The sequence below is a fragment of the Ursus americanus genome, chromosome 6 (genome assembly GCF_024610735.1).
Source record: "Ursus americanus isolate L20-20 chromosome 6, mUrsAme1.1.p, whole genome shotgun sequence".
Classification (NCBI taxonomy): Eukaryota; Metazoa; Chordata; class Mammalia; order Carnivora; family Ursidae; genus Ursus; species Ursus americanus.
In genome coordinates this window covers 11,785,388-11,810,618 of record NC_142132.1, presented here as the reverse complement: position 1 = coordinate 11,810,618, position 25,231 = coordinate 11,785,388, and the positions used below count along the sequence as shown (strand labels likewise).

The following is a 25,231-nucleotide window of genomic DNA, read 5'->3' as shown; positions in this document are numbered from 1 at the left end:
CACCTTCCCGGGGTGGCAGTGTGGGGTTGAGACACTGGAGGTGGGCTCTGCAGCCGGCTGCCTGGGATCCCAGGCCCAAAGCCACCACTTACCATCATGACCTTGGGCAGCTCGTTTCCCCTCCCAGGGCCTAAACATTCTCACCTGCACAGCGGGGACAGTCCCACCTCCCGAGGCAGGTGTGAGGATTACATTAGTGCGTGTGCAAGGTGCTTCACGCAGTGGGGGCTATTACCACAAAGACCCCCTAGAGGGGATGTGTCCTTTGTTCCTAGAGTTCTTTTATATATATATATATGATTTTATTTATTTGACACAGAGAGAGCACGCACCAGTGCGCACAAGCAGGGGAAGTGGCAGAGGGAGAGGGAGAAGCAGGCTCCCCACTGAGCAGGACTCTGGGACCATGACCTAAGCTGAAGGCAGACACTTAACCAACTGAGCCACCCAGATGCCCCTATTCCTAGAGTTCTAATAATGCCATCTGACACTCACACAGCAGCTTGCAAACAGCCTTGGGATGCAGATGCCTTTTCAGTATCGTTTTACTGAAGATACAAGGCTCAGAGAGGTTGATCAATTGGCCCTGGGTCACACAGCAAGGGCCTGGCAAGGCTGGAACCTGAACCCATGGCCCTTCGATCAAGTCCTTCACCCTTTTTCCACCCAGCACTCTGTTCAATAGAACCCTTTAGCTTTGATTTTACTTGTCTGTACTGAACACTTGAAATGGAGAAACAGACTTTTTAAATCTGTGTGTTAACTGTGAGGAAGTTAACTTTTGCGGGCATTGAGTTGTTGAAGCCACTAGGGCAGGACCCTGGCCTAGAAATGCCCCTAAATGACTGACAGCACCCCACTTCCTCCCTTTCCTTCTTTTTTTTTTTTGCTAACAAGATCATGGCCTGTTCGTGCCGTACTGTTGAAATATTAAAGGGGTTTTCTCCCTCCCAAGGTTAACCGAGAAATTCCTCGGAGACTGTATTACACTCATTTCCCCTCGCAGAGGAGCTCTGTGGTAATGCCGACTGACTGTTTGTTCTCCATGTATCGTAAACTGTTAGGCCCAGGCGCCTTCATGTGGTTTCGAGGGCAGCTGTAGAAACGCTTCCAGGGCCGCATGGCGGATGCAGCGCATGGCAGGCTTTGCTGCAGCCAGGCCGCTCGTGTGCAGGAGGACATAGAACCACGGAGAGTCTGCGGAGGGGCGGCCCTCTGCTCCCAGCGGGGAGAGAATCCGTGTGTCGGGTCCCCGCCCCCAAGGAAACAGAAGAGAGGAAGAGTCAGGGCACTTGAACTCCAGACGGGCCTGCCGGAGAGAGCCGGTGGGGGCCGGGGGCTCGGGGCTGTCCTAGGAGAGGTGCCGAGGACCTTCGTGACCCAGCAGCAAGAAGGATTGCAACAGAGGGTTCATTCACGAGCTGCTGGGTGACCAGAGGCTCACCAGTCTTTCTCAAGCTGACCCAGTTAGGTGGGCCAGTTCAGTCACACTCCAGCGTGTGCCCTGGTCCGGCCTCTGGGCTGGGGTTAGGGGACGCTCAGAAGTAGTCCTGGAGGTCCAAGAGCTAAGTTTGACATCCGAAAAGCGGATTGTTCTTTATCCGTTTATGGTCCAAGGACACTTAAGCTGTTCGCATCTCTTAGCCCTTGTGAATAATGCTGCAGTGAGCATGGGAGGGAAAATGTGGTAGACACATACAACGGAATATTACCCAGCCTTAAAAAAGGAAGGAAATCCTGCCATCTGTGATAACGTGGAGGACGTTCTGCTAAGTGAAGCGAGCCACAGACAGATCCTGATGATCTCACTTAGACGTGGACTCTAAAATAACGTCCCAGTCATAGAAGCCGAGCGTGGATGGTGGCTGCCGGGGGCAGGGGGGGTGGAGGTGGAGGGATGCAAGGTTTCCGTTAGTTCTGGCAGGTGAATGAGCAGTTTTGTAACTCTGGTTCACGGGGCCGTACTGTGTGCTTGAAATTGGCTAAGAGGGTGGATCTTAGGTGTTCTTACCAGTGAGAGAGAGAGGAAGAGGGACAGTGGTGACCATGGGAGGTGACAGAAAGGTAGCTTGATTGTGGTGATCCTTTCACAATGTGCACATGTATCAAAGCACCAAGTTGGTTACTTACCATTTGTCACTTGTACCTCAGAAAAGCTGGGGGTGGGGGGAGCTGATGAGTTTTAGCCAAACAGGCCAGTGATGAAAAAGCCCAAGCTGTCTGCACCCTGGAGTTCTTCGGGCAGTTTTAGATGACCGTTTGTTTATTTACTCCGGGAGGTCCCACCCTGGCCTCATGATCGGAGGGTCTGTCTGATTAGACACGGGTGGCTTTAGCTAGTTAAAATGGGGGGCTGGGAGACACAAAGCAGTGATGCTTCATAAATCCCGCTTTGGGCAGACAGGGTCTGCTGGTGTTGCGGAGCGATGGGGGGAATGTGATAAAGGGGCCTGGGTCGGGGAAGGGCTGGAGACCTGCGGGAAAGGATGACCAGCAGCCTTTCTCCCTTGGGACAGGAGGTGGCTGGGTGGCCGAGATGTGCAGGCTTGGGGAAGGCCGCCATGTCCTCCCCGGGACACTGAACCTGCACGTCTCCTGGCCCCTCCCCTCTCCCTGCAGAGGACGCAGCTGCTTTCTGAGCTTAGCCACCCGATTTTCCTTTGGGAGAGAGGGAACCACGCAGAAAGTGTGGGGAAGCAGCTCCTTCACCTCTGCTCTTCCCTCCAAGCAAGCCAGCAAGCCGGGACTGCTCGGGTCCCAAGCCGCAGGGGGCCGAGGGTGGTGGCCTGGGATTTGAACACCCAGCCCCAGAGCAAGTCCTTGAGGGACCCATCCACACGGATGATTCCTGGCTTGGTTTGGAGGCCACGCGGTGCTGCTGTCGTCTGTTTCTTGTGGATTCTGCGTCTCAGCACCACGAGACCAATGTTGGGTTCTTGCTTTTTTCCAGGCAACCAGTAACCAAAAACACTTTCAGGCAGTACCGAGTCCTAGGAAAAGGGGGCTTTGGGGAGGTGAGTGAACACCGCGTCTTCCGTGGGAAGTTCCCCTACTCCATCACTGCGTCTGGCCCTTCTGGATGCGCCTCAGACGTCCTGCGCCCCCTGGCGGGGAGGGAGGGTGAGGCGTGGGGCCTGGGAGCAGGAGGTGCCGCTGGGCTGGGAAAGGAGGTGGTCCGCAGGGCTGGTGGGATGGAGGTGCTCTCGGAGCCAGCCTCAGTCAGGGTTTGAGTCTGGAAAGGAGAAACGGGCGTTATAGGCTGTCTTTGGAGGGAGGCGTGATGGTACGAGGGGCCCAAGCGTCTTAGCCAGATGATGACATTAATATGTGCTGTTGTACTTTATCTGATCTTCCCAGTCTGTGAGGCAAGCCTTGTTATTCCCATTTTAGAGATGAGGAAAACTGAGGGTCAGAAGGGTTGATGACTCAGCCAAGGTCACAAAAGGGGTGGAACCAAGAAGACGAGAACCCAAATGCCCTGGCTCCTATTCCGCTGAATTATAAAGTCAGCGTTGTCACCAAAACAAGCCTCTCTTACCAGCAGCTGGTGCTTGGAAGTCCCCAGTTAGCAGCGGCTGCATCTGGGTGGAAGCTTGGGACGGAGAAGCTCTAGTTGCATCTGAGAGAGGGACAGCACTTTAGGCTTTGGCCGGTCATTTAAATACCGGTGTAAATGGTTGGTCGTGCACCTTGAAAAGCTAGGATTCACCTAAGGGTAGAGAGAGGGAAGCAAGGGGCACAGAAGCCAACTCTTGAGGGCAGGGCTTGGGGGCAGCAGTAGGTCCAAGGCCAGGCATCCTTAGGTCTATGACCATCAGGCCAGGCTCTGGCACATCAGTTCCCAGCCCTGCCGACCCAGCATCCTGGTGTTGGAGGAGCCTAGGCCAGGCTTTCACCTGTCCCATACCCTTGGCTTCTCTCTTGTACCTCAGGTCTGTGCCTGCCAGGTTCGGGCCACAGGTAAAATGTATGCCTGCAAGCGCTTGGAGAAGAAGAGGATCAAAAAGAGGAAAGGGGAGTCCATGGCACTCAACGAGAAGCAGATCTTAGAGAAGGTCAACAGCCAGTTTGTGGTGAGTGTCCAGGGCCCGGCGACAGGCCACCCTTCTAGTGACCAGGGCTTCTGTCCCTTGGGAAGGAGGGGGGGGGTCCTCCAGTGTGGCAGGTCCCCATCCCCCAGGGAAGTGGAACACAGTGAGAAGATTAAGCAGCAGAAAGGCAGCCAGGCCTTCCCTCCATCACAAGGCTCCCTATGGCCAATCGTGGCTGACTTGCTCTGGTCACTCAAACTGGCCTGGCTCCCCTCTGTGTGTGCAGCCAAGGCTTCTGTTCTCCAGGACCACCTTGTAAAGTCCTCAGTGGAAAAAGCAGCCCACCCTGGGCCCAGCCAAGGAGCTTTGTTTCCACAGACCCCCGCAGGCTGGTTTCATCATGGGGGAGACCTGAGTGTCGAGATCCTGGAGAGACACCATCTTGTTTATGTTCTTTGTGTTACCACATGTCAGCCAGGTTCTGCTGCAGTAACAAACTAGCCCCAACCTGAAGTCGCTGGACACAAGAAAGACCATTGTCACGCACACAGAGTCTAGCCCGATCCAGCCACCCCCCTCCGTCTTACAGCTGCCCCACCTAGAGTCTTAATAGTGCGTCCCGGGGCGTTTGCCCAGGACCCTCACTGCCTCAGCCGCAGGGACGTTCCTCACACCGCCCACCGTCCGTGGGCCAGCACTAGTCACTGCAAGGCCGAGCCAGCTGCAGGGAAATGTGGACGAGCCCGTGTTTGGTCAGCTCTCAATCCGTCTGCCACATGTCACTATAAAAAGCATGTACAGGGTGAAACTCCTACAGCACAGAGAGGTACGAAATACAAATAAAAGCCTCCCTCTTTGGGTAACCATTCTAACATGGTGGAGTCATGCAGAGGCTTTAATATTTGTAGCCAGTGGAGTCCTACCAGACGTCTCAAGCTGCAGTGTTTTCCCCTTAAATTGTAGGTCTTTTCCTGTGGCCAGACCTACAGCTGTAGCTCTTTCTTTTACGCTGTGCACCCCCCTCCCTGCCGTCCAGCACAGAGATAACCCGTCATCTGTGCGGCCAGTCCCTGCCAGTATGGAGCGTTTCTGGTCTTTAAGCCCCTGCAAACACGGCTGCTGTGTCCACCCTTGAACATCCCTTTGGCGCATTTCCCTGAGTGTGTCCGTAGGATGGATTCCTGGTGGAGGAGTTGTGGCGTCACAGGGTGTGTGCATTTTCCGTTTAGTAGCAGTTCCCAAATGGCTCTCCATCAAGGTTGTGCCGGTTAAACGCCCACCAGCTGTGTGTGAGCCGGAGCGATGCCATCAGCCTAGCGCTTCCGTCATTCCCCAGAGGGTGTGGTTTTATAAGGCGGCACTCAGAGGGGACAGGAGTGCGCACCTCTGGGTCTCCTCTCAGGCTGCCCCCAGCCGCCAGCCACGCTCTGTGCTGCCAGCCCCCTTCAGTGGGGACCACAGGTCACTGCCTCCGTGCTACCCGTGGAAACTTCATCATTAAAGGAAGGGACAGCGCTGGCTCTTGCCGGGGTTGGTGATGGTGGGTGCTACTCGGGGGAAAAGGGCGCTGTGCCTGGTAAATGGGGTGGCCTGTCTTCGAGGGCCTGACCCACCCTCAACTGTGCCCCATCCACTGCTCCTGGCTGGGGTTTGCTCAGCGCCCTCCCGGAGCCCCTCCTTGGCGACCGCAGGCAGGTGTGGGAGGGAAGGCCAGCCTGGCAGCTGGCACCGAGCACCATCCCCAGAGTCTCCCCACTCAGCTCCTGTTCTCTTTCCTTTCCTCAGAAATAACTCCATTGTTCCTGGCCTTAGCATCCAAGTTTTATGGCCCAGCCTGTGCCCATCCTGGTCCATGGTGGCCAGATTTCATTTGGACTGGTTGCCTAAGTGGAGAAGGATGAGTACCATCTAGTGGACTTTGCCTCAGGCCCAGCCTTGCTGCCTCTCCCCCAGCCCCATGGCCTCCATTCCATCCTTGGGCAGCTGGTCTCTGACAGCAAGGAACTAGGTCCTCCCTGTTAACGGTCCCTTTGACCAGACGTGTCCCGCATGCAAGAGGAGGCAGACTTTGCCAAACTGTGTTCCCCTTTACAGGGTCCCTCTGGCCACTTCCCCAGTCCACTCCCAACATCCCTGCAGTAATGAGACCCCAGCCCAAAGGGCATCTGGGCCTGCTTTTCTTGACTGGCCAAAAAGGCAACCCACGATCTTAACCGAATGAAGCACGCACAGGCTTCTTTGTCTGTGTAAACACAGAGACACTATCCTGTCAGGCTTCCTGAAAGGGCGGAGTGCCGGCCTGCTCTCCCCACTTTGCTTCCTCACCTGGAACCACGGTGTCAGAAGCTGTGAGTCCTTCGCCACCCAGGAGGGGCAGGGGGCAGGGCCACCGTGAGGCTGTCTGGGTGCAGGGCAGTGGCGTGAAGCTGCTGAGGACCCCGCTCCAGCCCTCCCCCCGCCAGCTTCAAGGACCCTGAGGAGGACGAGTGGAAGTGGGTGGCAGTCGCTGGACCGTCACCGTGGTGCTGTCTTGTGCTCCCAGGTCAACCTGGCCTATGCCTACGAGACCAAGGACGCGCTGTGCTTGGTTCTGACCATCATGAACGGGGGTGACCTCAAGTTCCACATCTACAACATGGGTAACCCTGGCTTCGAGGAGGAGCGAGCCTTGTTTTACGCGGCAGAGATCCTGTGCGGCCTGGAAGACCTCCACCGGGAGAATACCGTGTACAGGTGAGTAGGCTCGCTGTCCGGTCCTGCCACCAGCGTCTCAGCGGGGGCTGACCTGCCACATCCTCGGCCACGCAGACACCCCCGCGCTGGGACTCAGGGCCTGGTTGTTGCCATAGAGACTCACTCCCTGGCTCACTTGAGGACCAAGTATATGAGGTGATGTTCCCTCAGAAGTGATGAGCACGGGCCGAGCCACGGGTCCCTTCCAGCCCAGCCTGCGGGAAGCACAGCGAGCCAGGCCCGGAAAGACCCTAGTAGGGTCACCACCACAGGCAGACAGCAGAGCGGACCTCGGTCCCTCCCACTCCATCCAGCTTGATGGATTCCACGAGCAGTGGGCTTTGGACTTTGCTCACTGCCCCTCTCAAGAAAATGTGAAAATCTGTGTGCCCTTATACATTACGGAAACATCTGAAATAGTTCATCGTCTGTTAAAATAGTGGCTGATATTTTGAGACTGAACAGTCACATCACATGTTGAAAGGTATCCGGTAGATTCTGATTGCTGTGGCAAAGTGATTTCCACCATTATCCATTATTAAAATGCATGAAAATTCTTTAAAGGTGAGGGATTCTCTATCATCCTCTCCACCCGCACAGATTGTTATTATATCACCTTTTTTTTTTTTTTTGCCTAAAAGTCTGTCAGTAATCAGCATGCAGCTCTGTAATAGGTGGATATATATAAGATTTTTTAAAAATGTCCTTTGACCACAGGCTTTAAGTGTTAAAATAACTTCTGTTGAGTTGCCATTGTCATGATTGTTAGTAGAACCCTTTCTCATTGGGATCCTGGGGTATTTTACACTGTGGAGCAGGGCACCATCGTCATGGGAGGGGGAAGGAACCTGCTTTTCGTCTGTCACTTGGCATCTGTGCTACTGAGAAAGGGCAAGTGGGAGGGGAGATCCCAAAGAATGCCGGGACAGGGCTTTCTTGTGTTGAGGATCTAGAAAGGCAGAAAATTCTTGAATTTTCTTCTTTCGGTATTCTTGAAACCGGGAGCACACAGGAGCCCCCTAGACGGTTCCCGCAGACCCAGCGGGCACACACACCCCAGCACAAAGACCTTGGCCACGGAGCTCGTGGCAGAGATGATCTTGGGGAGTCCAAGAAGATTTTGGAAACAAGAAGGAATGGTCTTGATGGCTTGCTCTTCTCCACCCCCCCCCCATGTCCCCATTTAGGCTTTTGTTCTGTTTTCATTCAAGTGAGAAGAGAAAAAATTCCCTGAGGGTTGAAAAAAGAACTCTCCACTTGATTGCTTTTCACTTAAAAAGAAAGGCAGCCCTCCAAGTTCTGGCCCTTATTCTCGGGAAGAAGGGAACCACAGCGCCTCCCTGGCCTCCACCACTTGCCATGGCCTCTCGGCGGGTTTGGGTTCTGGCCCATGCCTGTTAGCCAGCCATCTTTCCAACCCTGTGGCTGCTGGCTTGCTGAGGTGATGGCTCTCGCCCTTATTTGGAATCGTGAACACATCAACAGAATGCCAATTAAATAACAGTAGCAGAGTGTTTTGTAATAAATAACTATGTACAAACCCATTATCACCTTGTGAGGCTGCCGCACTGGGTTTGAACACAGTAACCATTCCCGTGAGGACAGCTGCCATCAGTTAAATAAGCAAAGCCAGTTGGTTGAGAATCCCATCCTCAGTCCAGATGCTACTGGCTTAACTGAGTTGCTCACGCTATCCTATTGGCTGTTCTTTTACCCACAGAGAGGACCTGCCACTAGTAAAACCAGACACTTCTGCCGCCTCCCTCCCCCAGTGGGGGGCCCATGCTTATGAACAGCGATGATGTCATCCAAGAGAAGAGACAGGAGGGGCAGAAGGATAGGGGCGCGCCTACAGCTGTGCCTTGCCGCTGTGCTTTCCCCCAGGCTTGTCACTGCTGGATTGAGAGATGTGCCAGGCCCTAGGGGTCCCCTTCGCAAAGGGGGTCCCTCCTCAGCAGTTCTCTGCCCCAGCTCTACAGTTTGCATTGTGCGCTCGATAACTTCTCTTGGCTGATTCCCAGGCCCCGCTCTGCCGTCAGGGCATCCCAGGGCATCCTGAGGCCTCCAGGTGTTCCCAGCCCTGGAAGGGTCTCTCACTATTCCGGCCAGAAGCATTCTCTGTCTTGGTGCCCTCTGTGCGGATGGGAGCCAGGGCTGGCCTTTGCCTGACCCCTTCCCAGTCATCTCCAGGGTCGGGAAGATGCCTGGCAACAGTGGCATTTGTTCTAAATACTGGGAGAAGGGAAATTAGTCCAAGATTGTCTGGATCCAGAGAGACCAGACGGCATGAGCCAAGAGGCGGGAAGGCGACATGGAAAGAGGTCAATCCAGATGCCATGTCCTGATGCTCGGAGCGCCCACACTCACATGCTTGCCGTCTTTCCCTTTCAGAGATTTGAAACCCGAAAATATCCTGCTAGATGATTATGGTAAGTTGGGGAGCAGCCTGGGAGACCCCTTTCCTGCTCTGCAGCCGAGATGAGTGTCACAACCCAAAGGGAGCAGTGGGCCTTCTGTAGAGCCTCTTGGAGGCACGGCCCTGGGACCGTGGGAGGGCAGCGGGCTAGTAGGGGGAGTACCCACAGCCTCCCCCCAATCCTGGGTACCTGGGGAGGGCAGTGGGCATGGATAAAGTGCCTGCTTGGTGAAGAAGTAGTGTGGCTTGGCCAAAAAAGAGAAACAGACACGAAGACACGGAGAGAACACTGACTGAGGAGTCCGGAATTTCCGAGATCCTGGGAAAGTACTTAACTCTTACACAACTTCCCTGTACCCTGTCTTCCTTGCCTGTGAAATGGGAGCAGTGGGCCCTTCTCTTCCCACTTTAGAGGCCGGGGGGAGTGGTGAGGCTCACACCTGTTTTCTGACTAGATCTTCCCATTTCTGTAGAGGGGGCAGGGCCAGCATCCCTGTGCCCATTTGACAGATGACAAGATTGAGCTCAGAGGAGCCAACCTGCCAAGGTCATCTAGCAATACCAGTGGGGAGCTGAGACCAGAAACCAGGGGCACCCCAGCATGCCCCAGACACCAGGCAGCCCCAGGCAGAGGGGAGGGAGAGAGGGAGCAGGTCGCTGGTGACCTGGAGGGAGGTTTGAGTGTAATGCTACTATGTGAAAGAGGGGGCAGAGCACCCCAGGCCTGCCTTGGGTGAGCCCAGTGCTCACTGGGGTTCTTGTTCCCTGTTGGAGTCGGAACCCTGGCAGGCACAGACAAAGAGCAGGGGGCAGACGTGGCTGTGACCCGGCCTGGGTGGGCCGCTGAATAGGACAACAGCAAGACAGAGCTCTCAGCACTGTGTCATCTCGGCCTTTGGGGGTTGGTCCCGCACTCAGTTCCATCCCTGTCTCCCCAAGGCCTGGACGACTTCACTCTGTTTCTCTGAAGGGAGAACGCAAAGAACCCCCGAAGATCAACAAGGCAGAACAGGGCGTTGCTTCCCAAATTGTTTTATAATTTTTCCCCTTAAGCAAGTTGTAAAATTTTGGGAGAATCTCCCATTTTTCCCATGAAGCAATCCCAGAATCAGGCCAAGGCGTTTTAAACTTGGTGATCTCAGCTTTCCAAAAAGCCCATGAGGGCATTTTACAAGGTAGGTTGGCCATTGTCCAGCCAAATCCAGGCATCCTTTCCTATCTTTATGTTTCCTTCCTGAAAAGTAACGAGTGACCCACACCTCTGACACCTGGACTCTCCCAATGGTCTGCAGTCACCCGAGGGGCTGATGGTGCCGCCGCTCCTCGCAGACAGATAAAAATGTGAGGGTCTGTGGCCCTGCCCAGGGTGGGCCACACGTCCACGGACTGTCCCAGAGACCCGCTGACTCTGCTGTCCCCACTCAGGCCACATTCGGATCTCGGACCTGGGTCTGGCTGTGAAGATCCCCGAGGGAGACCTGATCCGCGGCCGGGTGGGCACCGTCGGCTACATGGGTAAGTGTGGGCATGGCCCCTCCCCGAGCCCACCTCTTGGCCGCTGGCCTCTTGGTGCAACTGTGACCAGCAGTGGAGCCACGGTGGGCAGTGGGAGGTCTTAACCAGGGTGGAGGGGGGTTGTTGGGCCCCAGGGTTCAACTTGCCTAAACTGAGCTCTCTGAACCCCCCACCCCGGCCCCACCTGTGCGTCAAAGCCAAGCCACTCTCGGCGTCAGCGGTCAGTGCTGGCACACAGCGCTGCTCGGGGAGGCTGCTCTGAAGGTAGGGGCTGGGGCGTTGCGTTGGCAGGCAGCCTTTCAGAGAGGCCCCTGAGAGGAAGGCAGTCACTTGGAAAGGCCCAGAAAGGAGTGTCACCTGCTGTGTCACCAAGCAAGTAGCTACATAGAGACCAGCCTTAGGCTCCCCGCCCTGCCCCCAACCCCTCACCGTATACGCCTAGTCCAGGACCCCTCCCGGTGAAGGACATCCCCGGGCTTCCTCCTGCACATGGTAGCCCCCACACATATGTCCACTCACCCCAGGAGGTGGGGGCTCCAGAAAGCTCTGGGAGCCGGGGATGTTGTCCTCTGCCAGGCTCGTGCCAATAGCATTTGTACAGGGTTCTCTAGGTTGTTGCTAGAAGGTTCTTTTCAAATTGCACGTCATTTGGGAGTCTGTGGGGTGTGCACCTACCTGTATGCGGCTGTGTATCCCCACGCCAGTGCGGATGGATGGATGGATGGATGGATGGATGGATGGTTGGACAGATGATAAATCGAGCACTCCATCTGCACGTCTTTGAGGGCACCTGCGTCTGTCTCCTCGAGCACGGAGCGTTATGTGCTCCCTGGCACGTGTGTGGATGCCTTTGCCTCTTGATGTTTCTGACCTGCCTGATGACAAGAGGCTTATCTTGTTTGCACTTGTATGGTTAATCTGTAATTCATTTTATCAAAGTAGTAGGGAAGGCATCGTGAGAGGCTGTTTCAATTCCAGGTGAACTTAAAATCATCTTTACTTTGTGTGGACCCATCTTCATTCCTAGAAATCAGTACGCGTGTACCACCTACTCTGTGTCAGGTGTCATACCCGTTACTGGACACAGCAGTGAATAGGCAGCTCTGATTCTAGTGGGGGAGACATTTCCGTCCACTGTGGTCAGGCTTCTGAAGCCATAGCCTGAGCCCTTCAGGAGCAGAGGAGAGCAGTCAGGGCAGGCTCCCTGGAGGAGGTGGTGTTTATGGCAGTTGGTGAGTAGGAGTCAGCAGGAGGAAGTGTGTCCCTGCTGTGAAGCTTTAGGCTTTCTGTGAGCGACGCCAGCACTGCTGGGTGCAGGACGCCGTGAGGCTCCATTGCTGTGAGTCTCAGCCCTGGCCCCCTGTGCCCCTGCTCTGTCCTGCCACTAGCTGTCTCTTACCTCTCCTGGCCCCGCTTCTCTGCCTGCAGCTCCGGAGGTCCTGAACAACCAGCGATATGGCCTGAGTCCTGACTACTGGGGTCTGGGCTGCCTCATCTATGAGATGATCGAGGGCCAGTCACCGTTCCGGGGCCGCAAAGAGAAGGTGAAGCGGGAGGAAGTGGACCGCCGGGTCCTGGAGACGGAAGAGGTGTACTCCCAAAAGTTCTCCGAGGAGGCCAAGTCCATCTGCAAAATGGTGAGCTCCCGGTGAGCCAGACACTCCCCTTGAGCCGGGCGTCTAGTGACGTCTCTCCTCCTGCCCCAGCCGAGAGCCGCGAACAGGGCTGAAGCAGGCAGGGTCAGGCACACTAGGGCAGGCGTCAGGGAGCCCCCAAGCCAGAGGAGCGAGTGCTCCTTGCTGTGGACCGGGGTGGTCGGCGAGGGCTTCCAGGAGAAAGCCCGAGGTGGGGGCAGGGAGGCTCCGCGGCAAGGGAAGGGGGCTGAGGAGAACCGCATGAGACACCCTCCATCCCACTTTGTTGGGGGAAATCGGCGTGGAGGAGAAAGGAGGTGATCCCAACTGGTTCCCCAAGACACAAAGGGATCTTGGGGTATCCCCTGCCCTTGACCCTGGCCCCCTGCAGCCTCAAACTCTGGATCCCTGGGTGCTGGCTAAGGCCAGCAGGTGCAGCGCAGGCGGGGGGGGTGCTGATATTTTCAGTCTTTGAACATCTTACAACAGAGTTTTCCTTCCACTACATGGAATGCTTGTCACACTGGCTTAGGTCCCACCTGACAACAATCCTATGCATAGTGGGATTCGATCGTCCACGGGGAGGGTGCAAGTGGGGAGTGATGTTTAGACAGGCTGGGCAGGCAGGGCCAGATTGCGGGGCCGGCAAGCTGGAGCAGTGTCAGGAGCCATCAAAAGCGAAGCTGGAAGTGAGTCCGCCCCTGGCCCGCTGTCCTTCCCCTCAGCCCAGCTGGGCCCACCCCTGGCCAGAGGCTTTGTTATGTGTGTGTGGGGGGGGGGTGGCCACATCCCATTCCTTCCTGGCTCTCAGGTTCCCAAGTTCTGCCTGTGTCTGCTTGGGGCCCTCCTCCCTCTGATGCCAGGCCCAGCTGTGCTGTACCCCCACCGTAGGCCCCTGCCCTCCTGTGCCGGCCACATGGGGACAGGAGGGCCTGAGCTCCGGGGACCCGTGAGCCCACAGACTTCCTCTCCCTGGGGCACTGCTGCACCTGGAACAGCAGATGAGCAGGGCTGAGGCTGGAGGCTGTCCTCCCTGCCACCTCTCTGACTCATGTGCATAAACCACAAGCCTGGAGTGTAGAGAAGAGCGGGCCCGAGGAGCTGATGAAAGTAGCCAAGCTTCTGCTTCCGGAAAAGCCGAGTGGCCCAGGATCCATGTGGCGTAGCTCCCCACCCTGAGGACACCCCTCTCCTGGAGCTGTCCACCCACCGCTTGACCGCTTCCTCCTACCAGCTTCGGTCTGATGTCACAGAGCCATGGGAAGAAGGATTTGGGGCAAGAGCTACCATTTGACCACTTCCAAAAAAGAGGAACCGTAGACCTGCCACTGACGTGTGTGGGAGACCCTGAAGGACGGATGGCGTGCACACGTGCAAACACACACCCAAGCCACATGGCCGTGGGCTGGCCTGCAGCCGGGCACTTGCCTGCATGTGCGGGCCTCCCAGAAACCCAGGTAGTCACGGCAGCCAGAGTCAGGGGAGGGGGACAGGAGGAGCGAGGCAGAAGTCAGGTCGGTGGAAATTTGGGGTCCTAAGGACGTTTGAAAACCGAGATTGGGGGGCTGCCAATAATACTTGGTTATGGAGGCAAGGTGTTTATCCAGTGGGACCAAACTGGGTGAAGGATAGAACAGGGAGGTCGTCAGCCATGGTCAGAGCATCACCAAATGTCCCAGGTCAGGGTTGGGGACTCAGTGGCCTCAACAGGATGTGGGACATGCCGAGAGGACAGAGAGGAGAAGAGAGCCCCCCCCTGCCCGCTGTCCTCCTTGGTGCTGGGCTTTGGGGCTCCAGGACCTGGGGCTCTGCTGGCCCTCTGCTTCCCCCTGGTGGCCACCAAGGGAAAGGTGGTGAGTTGAGCCTGGAGCTCTGGACCGACCTTGGCCCATGGGTGTCAAGCGTCAAACCAGAGTCCCCTCATCTTCTCCGCTGGAAGAACTGACAGAAGCTTCTGACCTTGCTTCGTCTTCTTACAAATGACTATCAGGTCTTCAGAGTCTAGCCTTGAGGCTTCCTGGCACCCCTCACCCCAGCCTGTCTGGCAGCCAGGTTTGCCCTGTCCTCTCCAAGAGGTGCCAGCTCAGAACACAGCAGGGCCTGACTCAGGAAACCATGAAGGCTTGGGGCACGTCGGGCTCTTTCTAGACGCTGGCAGCTCCAGCCCTGCCTGTCTAAGAAGGCCACTCCATAAACAGTAAGGAAGCTGGTCCCTGGCTGCCAGCTCCTTCCCCCATTCCACCTTGGCAGCCACAGGACCCTCTCCACTGCTCCTGGGGTCCAGAAATTCATGCGTATTACTGCCCTGGCCCCTGGTCCAGTCCCTTGGCCCAGACCTCAGCCCCACCTCCCTAAGGTCCCTGCTGAGTCCCAGCACTGGCCCTTCAGCCACCTCAGCCTTCCACCCCATCCCTTCTCCTCCTCCAGGAAGCCCACTCTGCCTGTGCCACTTGCCCAGCTCACACCACCTCTCCTGGTGTACACTCGATATCAGAGTTGCAAACAGGCAGCGTGTTGGTGGGTGTTCAGCCTGCACGGTATTTTAGAAAGAGGTGAATGGTGGATTCATTGGCAAGATTGAGAATTGGAGAGATTCCACATAAAAACCTGGGTTTTCAGCCCTGGGCCCTGGCAAGAACTGATCGGTAGCCTGGCGCGGCTCACCCAGCCCACTCGGCCTTTATTGTCCTGTTTGTGTCTACTATCTGGCTGGCCCCTGCAGGCTCTGGGGTCTACAGCTGGGAGGTCCAGCCTCAACCCAAGGAGCCTTGCCTTTTTGGGATTTCTCAGAGCAGGGAGGAGCCTGGCCCAGCAGAGCCGATTCCCAGAGCCTTTGTGGAAAGGCAGAAGCCATGGTGACGAGAAGCTGAGGCCCCGAGCCACCAGCTCGCTGGGCAGAACTGGCCTGGGTGGTCGCGGATCACAGCTTGACAGCGATTCTCAGGGCTCAGTCCTTCCCAGGCTGTGACCGAGTGCTTGCCCTGGTGCCACCTTTGATTCCTTTGTTTGAAGGGAAATGGGGGCCGGGGAATGGTTCCTGCAAGCCTCCCCTCCAGACCATGCACCCCAAGAGGCCCCCCCGCCCACCGTCTGTCCACTGCAACCCCAGCCCACGCGGCTGGCGGCAAATGCGTGTGGAAGGAATACACACAGAGGAGAGGCTGCCAGGGTGTTGGAGGAAGAAAGGGCTGGACTGCCTCTGGGGTGCAGGCCGTCTACCTCGATTCTAGTCTCCAAGCAGGAGATTCCAACGGCATACCAGGTGCAGTGCTCAGTGGGGCGGGGAAGAGAGCAGCTGGGGACGCCTGGACTGGGGAGCGGGGGCTGACGCCTGTGGTCAGCTGATGGTCCTCCGGCATCACAGCCTGCCCCTCCCTCAGCCCCCTGCCCGCCCCCTCCCAACGTCCCCCTCCCCGCCCCTTACCCTCCTGCCAGCCTCCTGGCCTCATTCACACCTTTAGGCCTCTGGCCTGGCCGTCTACTTCGGCACCTCCTCTTCTCCTATGAACCTTCCCACCTCTTGGTTCTGATGAGGACACTCCTCTACCCTGACCATCCGTGGCTCCCCACTACCTCCAGATCAAAACCCTCCTGACCTGGTCCTCAAGACCCCCAGCACTCTACCCAGCACATCCCCTTCAGCCTGACCCATCCCCCCATCCTCATCCTTCACCCAGAGACAAAGACGGGTGTTCCCCAAGCCTGCTCGTCAGGTCTCTCGTGCTAGTGCAGACCCTCTCCCCGATGCCTTCCCCACTCGGGAAAGCCTGTTGCAAACGCCCTTTCCCTGGGAAGCCTCCCGGCCCCCCAGCTGGCAGCCAGGTTCTGTTCCTCGGCCACCATGGTGTCGCACCTGTAGTGCCTCGAGGGGTCCTCCGAACAGGATCTTGCTGAGGCTACGTGCTCCGTGCCACCCCCCTCGGCACAGTGGTTTGTGCCAACCAGGTGCAGGTCCTTAGAGCCCTCCGGAGTTGAGTGAATGAATGAGGGAGGCCTGCAGGGACGGTCCTGGCCCTCGGCGGCTGACCGACAACAGGGGAGGTAACACAGTGCGGCGAACATTAGCGGCGCCCGGCGCACAGCTGGCCCTAGACGTGCCCCCTTGGGGAGGGCAGACGGGACTCCTGCTCTCCTGCGGGCTCCAGGCACCTAAGTCCGCTGCGATGGCGAGACCACCCTGACGCCAGGCCCGAGCAGGCTGGGGCGGTGTCCGTTGGGTGTGCCTGGGGGTGGCGTGGGCACTGCAGAGGCTGGAGGAGGGACACGTACTTAGGGGCGCACTTGTGAAAGGAGATGGCCACGGTGCCCCACACCCCAAGCCCCCTGTGGCCTTCAGCAGGAGAGAAGGCCTACCAGGCATGACCTCTCGGGGCTCTCTTGTCACAGCTGCTCACCAAAGATGCAAAGCAGAGACTGGGCTGTCAGGAGGAGGGGGCCGCGGAGGTCAAGAGACACCCCTTCTTCAGGAACATGAATTTCAAGCGCTTAGAAGCCGGGATGTTGGACCCCCCCTTCATTCCAGACGTGAGTAGCCTCCCCAGCCCAGGCTGGGCCTGTGCACCCACTCAGACCTCGACCAAACGAATGTCCTTGAACTCCGGGAGGACAGGGCCAGTGGGAGAGTGACAGTAGCGGGTATTGGCGCTGTAACAGGCACAGCTCGCAGTTTTGGGGCCTGGCTCCGTGGCAGGCACTTCCATCAGCCTCACGGCCTGGGTGCTTCACTGTCCCCACTCTGCCGGGGAGGAGACTGAAGCCTGCAGGGGACACGTGCCTTTGCCAGAGCTCCTAAGCACCACCGCTGCGAGCCAAGCCCAGGCGTGTCGTGCTGCAGGGCCCGGGCGCCCAGCAGTGTGAGAAGGGCCCAGGAGGGCCTCCCCGGGCAGCGTGGCTTTCTGGCCCTGGCCCCCCAGCACTCCCTCTCTCTGTGGAGGGTGCGCTGAGGCCCCAGCTGCGGCCACCCTCATTCCCATGGAGGTGCCTGGAAACGCTTCCACCATCCTGATCCTGTGGGCTCCAGGGAAACAATCTGCCAGGGGAGCGGGGATCCCCGAAGGTACCGAGGAATGTGAGGTCAGAGAGGGCATGTTCCGTCACCCCACCGCGGCCCCAGCCTGGAGAGTGGGGTGACCGGCAGCTGGCGTAAGGGTGATGGCAGGAAGGAGCCCCTCGGCAGATCTGTGGGAGAGAGCTGCACCGTCCCCGGTAAGGTGCCCCCCGCCCCTCATCAGAACCCAAGGCTGGGCCCCGTGTGACCAAGCGCTCTGCCCGCAGCCCCGTGCCGTGTACTGCAAGGACGTGCTGGACATCGAGCAGTTCTCCACCGTGAAAGGTGTCAACCTGGACCACACGGACGATGACTTCTACTCCAAGTTCTCCACGGGCTCCGTGCCCATCCCATGGCAGAGCGAGGTGAGCAGAGCTGTGGCCGTCTGCACCCTGAAGGAGGGGCCACTGGGTCGGACGGACGAGGCCTGGACTAGGGTGCTGTTGGCGTGGGGATCGGGAGAGGGATAGGGGGCGGGAGAGACACGGTCGTCTAGAGGGCTATCTTGGGAAGTCTGACTGGGAGCAGGAGCACAGGGGCCGTGGCTGGAAGCACAAGTGGGAATGCGCTGGGGGAAGCCCGTGCTGCTTCCACAGGATGGATGGGATGGGGCAGGGGAGGGGGCCCTGGCAAGGGGAAGGGCGCAGAGCATGTGGGTGACCTGGGCTTGGGTGGGTGGAGGGGGAGAGGAGGTGTGGGTTTGGCGGCTGGACGATGAGCACACCCCCTCAGTGGAGGCAGCTGGGGGAGGCTGGCAGGGGAGAGGCAGTGGCAGGCAGGAAGCGGTCCGGGCCTGGGCCCCTGAAGGACGCGGGGCAGGTGGAGGACCTATTAAGGGAGCAGGCTCAGGGCAGGGTGGCGGCCGCTGGGACTCCTGTCCAGCCAAGATGACTAGTGCAGCCCCTCATGCCACCTTGGCCTGGCTCCTCCAGATGATAGAAACCGAGTGCTTTAAGGAGCTGAACGTGTTCGGACCTAACGGTACCCTCTCACCGGACCTGAACAGAAGTCACCTTCCAGAACCGCCAAAGAAAGGGCTGCTCCAGAGAATCTTCAAGCGTCAGGTGAGAGATGCCTCCTCCGTGCCCGTCTGTCCTGGCATCGGCCCCGGGACGCCCTGGGCCCAGGTACTTCCCTGAGACCGGAGCTGTGGCCTTCTCCCCGCGTGTGGGGTGTGGGAGCCCAGGGGCCGCAGCAGCACAGATGGATGAGCAGCCTGAGCCCCTGAGCCCCACCAGGCGAGGGGATCCGCAGGCTGGAAGGGGCAGGGCCTGCCCAGAGCCCACCCTTCATCTCGGGTTCTCGGCCTCGGCACTGCGGACGTTCGGCTGATTCTCTGGCGAGGGGGCTGCCTCGTGCGCTCGCGGGTGTTGAACAGCCTCTGTGGCCTGTACCCCCCCAGGTGCCCGTAGCGCCCCACCCCTGCTGTACCAGTCAAAAATGTCTGCAGACCTGGCCCCATGTCGTCTGGGGGCAAAGTCTCCCCGACAGAGAACTAGCTGCCCTATGTGGCCGTTGGGAAGGCTCAGGTTTTGTAGGTAATGATTGTGCATAACAAGAAGCGGGCAGGACAGAACCTCACGGCTCCTGGGGTCGGACCCCGTAGTTGGAGGCTGTGGCCTCCAGCGGGCAGCCTGAGGAGACTTTACCCCTTGGGAAAAGGCATTCTTCCTCAGAGCCTGTCCCTGGATTGAGGGTTCAGCATGGGCCAAGTGGCAGAACTGTCCCCGCAGGCCTATGAGAGACCACGGAGGCCCTCACCTCATCTCCCTTGCCCAAGGTGGCCAGAATAGCGCCCCCTCCTGGCCTGGCCCTTGAAGAAGGCTTGTCCCCAGTGTGTCCATCCCACAGCCTGGGAGACTCCATTATTTACATCCCCCCGCCCCCAGCCCCAAGGAGCTGCCCCTCTCCCAGGAGGCTGGAGAAGGAGAGGCTGTGCAGCTCTGGTCCCCAGGCCGCAGGCATCCCAGCTCCCCCACCCCCACCCTGATGACAGGATGGGGTGGCTGTTGATGGCGCTCTGCTGTGGACCCAGCCCTGCACCGAGTGCTGTTTGAGGGCTTGTCTTACGTAATCTCCGGAGAAGCCGGGGTCTTAATTCAACCGGTCATTCAGCCAGTATGTAGCGAGTGCCTACTGTGTGCAAGGCTGTTTCCTCAGGGTTTGAGATGCACCAGCAAGCCAAACTGGGATCCCTCCCTTTGGGCCTCCTAGTGCAGTGTGAGCCCAGGATGTGCTGCCATTACCCCATTTCACAGGGAAATGGAGGTGGAGGGCCGTCCAGGAACTTGCCCAAGGTCACATGGCTGGTCAGCCCATACGAAGGATCTGGGGGTAATGGCAGGGGGCACGGCTCAGGCACATGGAGAGAAAATGCAGACTGAGGGCAAGTTTGGGGTTTGAACTGAAAGCTTCATGTGCGTTTCACATCCTGTTCCAAAACAGACTCCGCTCGTATACTATAAAAATCTAGTTTTTAAGTGCTTCCACGAAGTAAAATTGAATTTCCCCAAAGAAGGGACCTGTCCCCTTCCACACGGCTGAGTCCCTAGCATGTACTTAGGTCCTGGGACAATCCCTTGCTGTGGAGGCTCACAGACCCGGGGTTCAGATCTGGCCCCGACGCTTCCCGCTACGTGGGTGGCACCATACTGACCCTCCCTGGCCTCTGGGGGCCCTCACTTCACGTTCCACCATCCCAGTACAGAAGTGGCTCTTGTCCCTCACGGCATACAAGGCAACCAGGAGATTGAATTACTTGCCAAGGTCATGCAGCTAAGTGACAGGTTTTCGACTCCAACCCAGGCAGTGTAACCCTGGGCCTACAGTAACGAACCCTATAGATCTCCTAGGAGGGGCCACCTGCTCCCTCCCTGCCTTGGGGTCCTCTTAATCCCATAGCTCTCCCCCTGCCCCAAGGGGTGGCCTCTGGCCTTGGGTCTGTGGTGGGACAAGGCACAAGGCAGCAGGAAGCAAGAGGAGCTGGTCAGCAGCCCTGACCATGGCCCCGTTTTCAGATTCAGAGGCCCCTACGCGTCCACCAGGACTGACTCACTCTCTCCCTCTCCCTCTCTCCCCTCCAGCATCAAAACAATTCCAAGAGTTCATCCAATTCCAAGACCAGTTTTAACCACCACATAAATTCAAACCACGTCAGTTCAAACTCCACCGGAAGCAGCTAGTTGGAGCTCTGGCCTTGAAGTCCACGGTGGGACCAGCCTAGACCCTTGTCCTTAGAAGCAGAACTTGTGGACGGGGGAGCCCTCCCAGGAGCCGGGGAAGGAGGCCAACGCAGAGCCTCCAGGTTTCTCAAAGAGATTTCCACTCAGGTCTGTCTCCAGAGGTGGCCCTCAAGCCGACGTGGAACATTGCAATAGAAATCCAGTTGGATACGACAACTTGCACGTATTTTAATAGCGTCATACCTAGAACTGAATTTTGTCTTTATTATTTTTAAAGAAAAGTTTTGTAAATTTCTCTATCGTCTCAGTTTACATTTTGTATATTTGTATTTAAATGAAAGTCAGACTTTGAGGGTGTATATTTTCTGTGCAGCCGCTGTTAAGCCATGTGTTTTAAGACATTTTAGAGTGGGGGGGTGGGGGGGTTTACAAAACAAAAAAATGTGACTCAAGACTTCCAGAGCCTCAAATGAGAAAATGTTTTTATTAAATGTAGAAAATGATTCACATTTCACCTTTAAAGGATTGGTTGTATCCATCTCTGTAACCTTTCCCTCACACTGATGTCACCATGCTGTTGGCTTGTAACAACCCGAATTAAGTGCTCCGGACATACTTGGGGCTTCAACCCCCGTCACAACATCCTCTGCGAGGTCTCTGGAGTCACCTGGGGCCAACGTGCACTTTTCCTTTAGAGGCACACGGTGTCCGTGTTGCTTCGGCCTTGGCCTCCTCTTCCTTCTGGAAGGCGGCTGGCACACTTTCTTTCTGAGCAAGTTCTGACTGCTAAAGCCCGTATGTTTTCAAGAGGCTTGCATTTGGGGATTTTTGTCTTATTCTGTTTTTTAAGGGACACATTGCGATGATAAGGAGTAGTCATGGAACCCCACCTGTCCCAAATCCTATGGCCTGAGGAAGCATCAGGGAGTGGGGGGTCAGTGGAGTCCTACTGAATGAGTCCATAGAGGGGGAGGGAGGCTTGCCCAGGGACTCCAGGCACGTTCCTTGCGTGTTTACGGGGTCACAGGGTCTGGAGAGCCTCACAAGGCCCCCCAGATTCCCTGGCCCCGGTGGCATGGGTGGGGTTGGCTCTCCAAGCAATGGGATGCCTGAGGAGGAGGCCGGGATACCGCGGAACTCGAGACAAACTGTCATTTCTTGAGAGGGGTGGGAAAGGCGAGCTCTGAGGGGGCATCTCAAAACTTCAGGCACAAGTAGCCCCCAGGAAGACGTGGTGGCTTTGCCAGACCAGGGTCTTCTGAGGGCAATGCCCAGGACATTTGAGCATGGCCCTCCAGCACCAAGGAGCCACTGGCCGCCTCCTGTTGCCTCCATGAGGTGACAAGGAGCAAATCCACTGTCACCTCCCCCCTGCCCCAGAACAGGGGGAGTGGTTGACACCCCTGCTCCCCTGCCTGGCTGAGTCCCTAGTGACCGAGTCAGCCTCATTCAGACCTGTTGTCGGCCACCCGGCAGTTGCCAGGGTTCCTCCCAGTGTGGGTCTTGCACTACCTGCACTGGCGTCTCCAGTCAAAATGCAGATTCCTGGGCCCCACCCCAAACCTATGGAATGGATTCTCTGGGAGTAGGGCCCAGGAATCAGTGTTTTTAAGAAGTTCTTCAGAACATTCTAACACACCCTCAAAAAGGCACTGCTGCCTTAGCTTCAGTGGGGCTTTGGACTCTCCCAAAACCATTTCTTTCCGTGACCCAGGCAGCTTGGAGCACGAGCTTTGAGGGAGGAGAGTGTAGCGGGCATGGCAGTCTCCTGTCCCATGTCCGGGCAGCCTCCTGTCCCATGTCCGGGCTCCTCCCTCCGACTGGGCCAGCGGGTCCTGGAGCACACTGCCGGAGAGGGGGCCTTTGGGACCATTGTTTTAGGTCACTTGACAAACATGGCAGAGAAACAAGAGCTGGGCTTCCCTTGGATCCCTCCAACGTGCAGTATTATTCTCTTCAAGACCAGCTCTGGCCTCATGGGGCTGCTTCTGTTAACCTCTCCTGGGCTGCGTACGAGATAAACACAAACAGCCATACTCTGTTTTTGCCAAGTGGAAAGCTCCAGTATTTTAAGATCCTCAAACTCTTGCTGACCCTCCTTTCTTAATGGAAAGGACAGTCATCTTCCTGGGACGGTCACCAGCCCAAGTTCCCACTCCCCCTTCTCCTTCCTTTTGCCCAGTTCACAGCCACTCCACGCTTCCCGAATGACGGGTTGAGAAGCCATCTCCTTCCACGCCTCTGAGCCCCACACTGGCCGCTTGCCGCACAGAATCCTCAAGGAGCAAGAAGGAAACGCCTGTCTGCTCCGTGGGCTTCTGCGTCCCGGGAGCTCCAACGATGCGAACGCACAGGCCTTCCTGGGCCTCTTAAAATGACTGGAGTCTTCCTTTGTATTTGCAGCCTGTCCCCACCGAGTGCTCCTAGGACTGGAGCCACCGGCCTTTCTGTGCCTCCCCGGCTCTGTTCCTTTTGGCCTGTCGTTTCCTACAAGAGAAGGGAAGTCATTATTTAAAACAATGCCTGAAAATCAGCCCTCCTTTCCACCAAGTCCCCCAGTCCCCGAGTCACCGAAGGTCCTACCCCCCCTTCTTCTCCTCCAACTTGTTTTCTATAGCTACATTTTTAAAAGATATTTTTAAATTAGGGGGGAAAAAAAACCAAAACAAACCCCACCTTCCTCCCCATCCCCCCATCTGGGATGAGGCATGTTTGGGCAGTGAATGATTTTTTTTTTTTTTTTTTTTTTAACTTTTGAGCTCTTCACAGAAGGGCCTCTCTTTCTCCAAGCATGACATTTTCCTCACTGACGTTCGCTGACCTTGTGCCTTTGAGGTGAGACACGGGCCCCGCAGAAACATCTCTGCTTCCACTTTTCAGGAGACAAGCTGCTGTCCCCAGTGGGACAGGGGTCATCTCTGCCATGAGCACCACAACCGACGAGTGTTTATCGAACGCCCTTGGGGGTGCTCCCACAAGGTCACCCACAATACCACCAACTCCTGAGCCCTGCCGTCACGGGGAACGCCACCCCATCCCGTATCACTCATTCTCGACTCTTTCTCGTCCGGGAACATCACTCTTTAAACCACGCGCTTTCGAGGGCGCTCACTTGCCCTGTTGCTAAGCGTTGCCGCGTCTCGAGTGGCCCCAGAAGGGCTTTTTTCCTGAAGTGCGCTGCTCTCAGCAAATCCTCAGCCTTGGACGGGCAAGGCATGTGCAAGAGAGCAGGGTACCTGGGTTTTATGCACACCCGACAGGTAGCCCGCCGCGACCCATGGTGGTGAGTTCTGGGGACACGTGAGGACGCCACCTTGTCATCGAAGGCACGCCAGGATGTGGCCGCCTGCCCGGGAGCCCAGCGAGCCCCCACGACACAGAGGGCATGCCCTCGGGGCAGCCAGGGCCTCCACGCCTCGCCCAGGAGCCCTGCCCACTGTCGAAGCTCCTCGTCGCTCTTCCACACCCCGTCCTTTCCCGAAAGGCTCGGGGCATCGGCTTCCCACCGACTCTCCCAAGGGAGCCGCTGACCCAGACCTCGCTTCGGAGGGGGCACCGCGGCCTCCTTGCACCTGGCATCCCAGGCCTGGCCAAAGGGACCGGCGGCCTCGCGGACAACCAGGAGCACCCCCACCCCCACCTGCGCCGTCCCCATGATGAAGAGGAAGTGCCGCTCGGGGCCATCAGCCCTCCTCTTGGGCTGCGGCAGGCTCCCCTGCCGGCGAGCGCGCCTGCGCCTTCCGAGGACAACCTCTCGCGGGGTCTCCTGATCTCACAGCCCCACCCTCCGAGACGGCACCTCCTAACCTTACGGCCGCCGTGCGGAGAGGGCACGCGTGTGACCTCGCTGCGCATTTTGAAGCAACAGAGTTGAGTCACAACCGGCCGAGCTCACTTCTTTCTGTCACAAGGGACCAGGACAGGACAGCCTCGTCCCCCGAGGCCCCTCCCCCGCCGGCTTTGGAAGGCCAGAGTGTGCGGATCAGGGCTGGGCTCTCCGCTGGTCTCGTGCTGGGGACGGTGGGTAAAACATTTGAAAAGCTAGCTCTCCCCGGACGGAAAGACGCTTCTTAAAAGAAGAATCTCGATGTCTTTCTCCAGTCTGTCATTAAGTCATTTTTGTAATAGATCAAAAGCAAATGTTCTCGAGTAGAAGAGCTTCGTGGCTATTGGTAGTGTTAAAATAATAACCCTTCTAGTATCCAAAGGTTTCTTTTTTTTTTTTTTTCAGGGAAATTTTCACGTTGATGATAAAAGAAAATAGTTCCATTTTGGAGGTCATTCCTGAAGATAACGGCTTTTGTTCTGCTGCTCTGAATCTCTGTACGTTCTAATATGTCACCGTGCTGCTGTATCTAGATCGAACCACTGTTGTTTTTTTAAGAGAAATAAATTCCTTAATGAAAAGAGCATTGCATTTCTTTCTTTCTGCACATGGCTGTCACCCCCAGCTTGCCAGCACCTGCTGCCCCAGCGTCTTGCTTAACCCTTTACGGTTCCACCCCACCCAAAGCCCCCCAGACCTCCCCCTGACCACAAGAGAGCGTTCACTGGGGGAAAAGGTACACTCCGAGCCTCTGACCCCAGCGTGCCATCACAGGGGGCTCTCTCTGGGGACCTTCTCCCCACAGCACCAGCCCATCCCCACCATTTACACGCCTCTGCCCGGCAAC

At 57.2% G+C, this 25,231-nt stretch overlaps 1 protein-coding gene across 2 annotated transcripts in view; it reads left to right on the top strand.

The window, feature by feature from the left end:
- Positions 1-24,968, top strand: part of GRK5 (G protein-coupled receptor kinase 5) — a 209,971-nt gene extending 185,003 nt beyond the window's left edge. For both annotated transcript variants that reach the window (XM_045803255.2, XM_045803256.2), the window contains 10 exons: positions 2,951-3,014; positions 3,933-4,073; positions 6,574-6,764; positions 9,156-9,193; positions 10,606-10,695; positions 12,124-12,332; positions 16,716-16,853; positions 17,604-17,741; positions 18,309-18,440; positions 20,460-24,968. In XM_045803255.2, the coding sequence (XP_045659211.1) occupies positions 2,951-3,014; positions 3,933-4,073; positions 6,574-6,764; positions 9,156-9,193; positions 10,606-10,695; positions 12,124-12,332; positions 16,716-16,853; positions 17,604-17,741; positions 18,309-18,440; positions 20,460-20,558 (1,240 nt within the window). In that variant the 3' untranslated portion in view covers positions 20,559-24,968. The remainder of the gene's footprint in view (positions 1-2,950; positions 3,015-3,932; positions 4,074-6,573; positions 6,765-9,155; positions 9,194-10,605; positions 10,696-12,123; positions 12,333-16,715; positions 16,854-17,603; positions 17,742-18,308; positions 18,441-20,459) is intronic.
- Positions 24,969-25,231: the final 263 nt, after the last annotated feature.